The sequence below is a fragment of the Camellia sinensis genome, chromosome 8 (assembly GCF_055761805.1).
Source record: "Camellia sinensis isolate YWXY chromosome 8, ASM5576180v1, whole genome shotgun sequence".
Classification (NCBI taxonomy): Eukaryota; Viridiplantae; Streptophyta; class Magnoliopsida; order Ericales; family Theaceae; genus Camellia; species Camellia sinensis.
Genome location: NC_138968.1, coordinates 32,933,838 through 32,940,122, shown reverse-complemented (window position 1 = coordinate 32,940,122; position 6,285 = coordinate 32,933,838). Strand labels below are relative to the sequence as shown.

The window sequence follows — 6,285 nt, the reverse complement described above, 5'->3', positions numbered from 1 at the left end:
TTCCAAAGCATGGAAAGAGTGACACATGCGAGTGTATGACCACACTACATGCACTAAAATCACATATGAAATGATGCCAAATCATGTGAATAGCCCAAGCAATGCATGCTAGTGGCTTGGAAACTCAAGGCTAATGAGCTAGAATGAACCATGGCTATACAAAGCAATGCATGCATGACCAAAACAACACAAATCAGACCTTAAGCTTGGTAAAACATGGCCAAAAGCTTCTTGGAGTTAAGCCAAAAACATGCTAGAATGATGGTCCAAACACATGATGCATGTTAGGCTATTATGCAAGATTGCGCTACAAGTATGTAAAGCGTGCAAGATGCTATCAAACCAACCTAAAATAGAGTTGAGGCATGCTAAAATAACACCAAAAACTTGCTGAAATGGAACCAATACATGCTAGACAAACATGCTACTTTGATGAGCCATCTATGCAAGCATGCAAGACACAAGGAGAGGGGATGACCCTCTCCTATTCAAGACCTCAAAATACACTTTCCACCACTGAAATTCCAAGAGGTGGCCCAAAGCAAGGCAAAACAAGGCACAAATAGGGGTAGACCACCCCCAACACCAACAAGACCTTAAACAATCATTTCAAACACATGAAAATGAAGCTTTTTACATTTGAAAGTTAAGCCAAAATAAGCATGCAAATAAGGCTAAGCAAGCAATGAACACAAAACTTAAAAGAGGGTTAGTGACTCACCCTTGTAGAACAACTTCAAAGAGGCAACTCCAGCAACTTGCTGAGCTAAAAACCAAACTTTGAGTTCAAACAAAACCCCCTCAGCAACAAGAGTATGGTGTTTGAGTAGGTGCTTTAGTGCAAAAGTGTGAGGAAATTACACTTTTGAGCACAAACAAGTGCAAATATAGAGAGAGGAAGGAATATAGAGAGAGATTGATATATATCTTGTATATCAAATTTCAAAACCTCTGGAAAGGAAGAGGGGTCTCCCTTCTTATAGAAAATCAAATCTCAAGCTTGTTGAGCAAGCTTGAGACTTGATTCAATCCCTTCATACACGTGTATGGAGGATGAAATCTGTGCTCACCAGCTGTCACAGCTGGCACAAAAATATCTGTAAAAGCAAATAAAAAGGCCTCGGCCAAAAGATATGGCCGATAGTCCAAAAAGAGTGTTGATCGGCCAGAAAGAGTGCCGATCGACCATCACTGATGGCCGATGACAAGAAAACATGGCCGATAAGCACAAGGCTTGGGTGATGGGTTGTAGGGCTAGCCAACAAGCCACCCTCTTCCCTCAGAAACAAAACCACAAGTCCTTAGTCTACAACCAAGCACAAAACAGACAAGTTGAGAGGTTCTAAGGCAAGGCGCACAGCCGACACCTTCAGGAACTCAAAACGAACACGAGCATGGATGAGCATCGAGTGTTCAAATGATGATGTCCAAGTCTTGAGGACGATCAAAAATGAGATTTCTACAATGCCCTGTGGGTCAAAGCTGAATAGAAAGTCGTTAAGATGGCTCCGCCTAGAATCGTTCAGCCGATAAGCGTTGTGCTATCAAGGAGTCTTGAACCGCAAAATCAGGCTAAACGAGACAAAAGGCGTGACTCACGCCGATCGAGTGATCAGTGTTTACACCAATCAAATGAACAATATCAAGTGGATAACAGGTGCACGAGACGCTCAGAAAAAAAGTACACGGAGTTAGGAGAGCCAATCAGCAAGATTTTGTTGAAAGTTTAACACTTTCCATTCTTTAAATGGCCTCCCAAAATGATGGAACCTCTCGATACAAGGAGAAGGGACAAACAGTGTGAGTACCACAAGGACCATGGTCATGACACCGATAGTTGTTATGCATTGAAGAACCACCTGGAGGAACTGGTACAAGACGTCCGGCTGGCGCAACACGTCTGAAAGAATAATTAATCAAACATGGTAGCCTTACGGCCGGATTCACCTCCACTTGGTGTGATTCACATGATATACAGCCTGTCGTCATTAGCCGAGATACAGACAATTCAGTTGCAACCTAGCCTGCATAGGCCAATCACACCAGCAAAACGGCCCCATGAGACTGAGAGGATTAGTTTTGATGACACTGACTTGGTTGGGGTAACTCTCCCCCACACCGACCCCCTTGTCATCAAGTTACGCGTGAACAGATTCACTATTGAACGTGTTCTCATTGATCAGGGAAGCACTTCAGAAATAATGTATTATAAAACGTTTGTCAAACTCAGATTCACAAACTCAGATTTGTCGCCGACTGATTACCCATTATTCGACTTAAATGCTAATCCCGAGTATCCTTTGGGTAAAATCACACTACCAGTTCAGGCAGGCACCAGATCAGTAGATGTAGAATTTCTGGTTGTCAAACTTCCTTCACCATATAATCTCATCATGGGAAGAACTTGGTTGCATACCATGCAAGCTGTGCCGAGCACCTACCACCAATTACTTCATTTTTTGACTGAGTATGGCATTGAACAAATTCGGGGTTCTTAGAAATAGGCACAGGCATGCTACCTTGTTGCTGCTACAAGAAGACCAAAGGAACTGGAAGTGAATTTGATTGAAGTACCAGATCGGGAGAGCCTCGAGGATATTAGGAAGATCCCCAATGAAAAGGCAACTGAAAACCTAGATTGGGTCGAGATTGATGGGAGTCTTTCATGATCAGCACTTCCTTGAATGAAGTTGACAGACACGAGCTTGTATCCTTTTTACTCGGCAACCTCGACATGTTTACGTAGACACCATACGAGATGCCAGGGGTGGATTCATTTGTGCTCCAGCACCGCTTAAATGTTGATCCAAAATGTAAGCCAATCATTCAAAAAAGTCGGCGGTTAGCCGCGGAGCATGCTTCGACCGTTGTTGAAGAGGTTGACCGATTGTTGGAGGCTGGGGAAATTTGCGAAGTAATCTATCCTACATGGTTGTCCAATACCATGGTTGTAAAGAAGAATAAAAAATCTTGGCGCGTTTGTGTGGACTTCACGGATTTAAACAAAGCTTGTTCCAAGGACTATTTTCCCCTCCCTAGAATAGACCAACTTGTAGATGCAACAGCACATCATTAACGCATGAGCTTCTTAGACGCCTACAGAGGCTATCATCAAATTGCCATGCATCCGGAGGATCAAGAAAAGACTGCATTCCTCACCCCAAGAGGAACCTATTGTTATAAGGTCATGCTTTTTGGGCTAAAGAATGCGGGGGCAACTTACCAGAGACTGGTTACTGCCATGTTTAATGAATAGCTTGGCCGCATCATGGAAGTATACATCGACGACATGGTGGTCAAATCTAAGAAAAATCATGCCCATTTAGCCAACTTGGCAAATACATTCTGCATTTTTTGAAAGTACAAAATGAAATTGAACGCCTTAAAGTGTGCATTCGGCATTGGATCTGGAAAATTCCTAGGCTACATTGTGAACCACTGCGGAATAAAGGCCAACTCGAGACAGATAATAGCAATTCTAGAACTTGGCTCTCTTCAGTTAGTTAAAGAGGTTTAGAAGCTAATGGGAATGGCTGCCGCGCTCAATAGATTTATCAACCGTTCCACAGATCGCTGCCGACAATTCTTTCACATACTTCGGCAAGGCAAAGATTTTGAATGGACTCCCGAGTTCCAGGCTACCTTGGACGGCTTGAAAACTTATCTTTGATCAATACCACTCCTAGCAACCCCTTCGGCAGGCGATCCGCTCATTTTGTATCTGGCGGTATCTGACTGGGCGGTCAGCGCCATACTTTTAAGGGAGGAACTCAGGGAGCAACGACCAATTTACTATGTAAGCAAAGCAATGGCTGATGCGGAAACACATTATCTACCAATGGAAAAGCTCATCCTTGCTTTCGTTATGGCTGTAGGAAAATTAATGCATTACTTTCAGGGGCATACCATAGGTGTACTAACGGACTATCCCCTCCGGTTGGCGCTCTATAGCGCAAAAGCATCAGGGCGCGTTTCGAAATGGGCTTTGGAACTCGGCCAGTATGAATCTATTTTTTGCCTAGAACTGCCATTAAGGGGCAAATACTTGCCTACTTTGTAGCTGAATTCACGGGATGCCTTGCCGACTTTAAGTCCGAACAAGTGCAACCTAAACCCAACTAGAGAATATATGTTGGAGACATTTTGCAGTTGTACTGTTACGGGTCATCCAACCAACGTGGCAATGGGCAGGCATAGTAATCATGATCCCCAAAGGGGCAATAATCAAGCAGGCGGTTAAACTGGGCTTTAATGCATCAAATAATGAGGCCGAATACGAAGCATTGCTGACCGGCCTTTGGAACGCACTTCACCTCGGTGCACGGCGGTTGCTTGTTTTCTGTGACTCAAAACTAATCATCAACCAATTGAAAGGTGATTATGCAGCTAAAAATGACCGCATTGCAGCCTATATGACAATGGCGAATTCCTTGCTCGCGAAATTCGACCACTACGAATTGAATCAAATAACCCAAGATCAGAACACGCATGCGGATGCCCTTGCTTTCCTAGCCTCTGCCATCAATTCAGAAATCAAACGGACAATTGAAGTAGGATTCATCCCTGAGCCGAGCATTACCTCTTCTGAACTAGTTCAAATTAATGTCATTGAACCAGAACCAAGTTGGATAGACCCTATCGTTGTATTCCTTTCCTCTAAACAACTCCCAATGGAAAAGAAGGAAGCCCACAAACTGCGAAATAAAGTCCTGAGATACTACTTGGACCTGCAAGGAAAGCTTTACAAAAAATCCTTCTCTGGACTGTACTTAAAATGTGTTCACCTAGATAAAGTTGAGGAACTCTTAACTGAAATACATGAAGGTAGCTGTGGTACCCATTCTGGAGGACGCTCATTGGCCCACCGAGCCGTAACACACGGATATTATTGGCCGACCATGGGAACAGATGCTGAGAATTATGTCAAGAAATGAGAACAGTGCTAGAAGTTTTTCCCTTTAACTCATCTGCCAGCTGAGGAATTAAACTCTATCACCAGTCCTTGGCCGTTCGCTCAATAGGGACTCGATATTGTCGGACCACTACCACGAGCTCCAGGAAACAAGCGATTCCTGATTGTCATGACAGATTATTTTACAAAATGGATTAAAGTAGAGACATTAACACACATTCAAGATATTGATGTTAAGCGTTTTGTATGGAAAAACATCATAACACGATTCGGCATACCAAGAGCACTCATCTCTGACAACGGCACCCAATTTGATTGTGGCGTCTACCGAGAATTATACAACACGTATGGTATCCAGCCTTACTTTTCCTTGCCGGCATATCCACGAAGCAATGGTCAGGCAGAGGCCTCCAATAAAGTCATCCTAGACGGCATCAAGAAAAGGATGGAAAAAGCTAAAGGTAAATGGGTCGGAGAGTTGCCCAGGGTGTTGTGGGCTCATCGCACTACTCCAAGGCGGTCCACTTGGGAAACGCCGTTCGTTTTGTGCTTTGGAACCCAGGCAATTATTCCTCTAGAGATCGACCTACCTACGATGAAATCCAAGGCTTTTGACATGGGCCGTAATGACATGATGTTGGGCTTAGACTTGACTCTGATTGAAGAGCGCCGAGATTGTGCCCTTGCTTGCATGGGGCGGTATCAGCAACAGCTCGCTAAATCATATAATCAATGCGTGCAGTTACGTCATTATATGCCTAGAGAATTGGTCCTTAAGAAAGTACTTCCTGCTACTAAGAATCTGGCAGATGGAAAATTAGGCCCCAACTGGGACGGCCCTTATGAGGTTGATTCAATCGCCAGAATTAGGGCATATCGGCTCAAAGACATGGCTGGGAGAAGTTTGCCACGCCCCTGGAATTCCACACATTTGCGCAAATTTTATCACTTAGCCACTTGTACGGCACGCTAGTTTGTTTCAAATTTTTGCTGATGTTATGCATAGATCTTTCAATTTCCCAGTACAGTGCCCTTTTTTATCACAATCTCATTAATAATGGTTTAATAACGAATATAAGACTCCGAATTTGGAGCCCCATCCGTGGATGCCACGTTTGGGCCAAATAAGCCTCCGAATTCGGAGTGCCCTTCGTAGATATCACGATTGGCCAAGACAATAAGACTCCAAATTCGGAGCGCCCTTCGTGGATGTCACATTTGGGCCAAATAAGCCTTCAAATTCGGAGCGCCCTTCGTGGATATCACGATTGGCCAATACTAAAGACTCTGAATTCGGAGCCCCATCCGTGGATGCCACGTTTGGACTGAATAAACCTATGAATTCAGAGCGCCCTTTGTGGATATCACAATTG

General features: G+C 43.9%; 2 protein-coding genes across 2 annotated transcripts; both read left to right on the top strand.

Moving 5' to 3' along the window:
• Positions 1-1,922: 1,922 nt before the first annotated feature.
• LOC145797671 (uncharacterized) lies at positions 1,923-2,498 on the top strand. The gene has a single exon (XM_082885074.1). It carries the CDS (start codon positions 1,923-1,925, stop codon positions 2,496-2,498), a length of 576 nt encoding a protein of 191 aa, XP_082741200.1.
• A 1,704-nt stretch (positions 2,499-4,202) lies between these two features.
• On the top strand, positions 4,203-4,934 carry LOC145797670 (uncharacterized). The gene has a single exon (XM_082885073.1). It carries the CDS (start codon positions 4,203-4,205, stop codon positions 4,932-4,934), a length of 732 nt encoding a protein of 243 aa, XP_082741199.1.
• Positions 4,935-6,285: the final 1,351 nt, after the last annotated feature.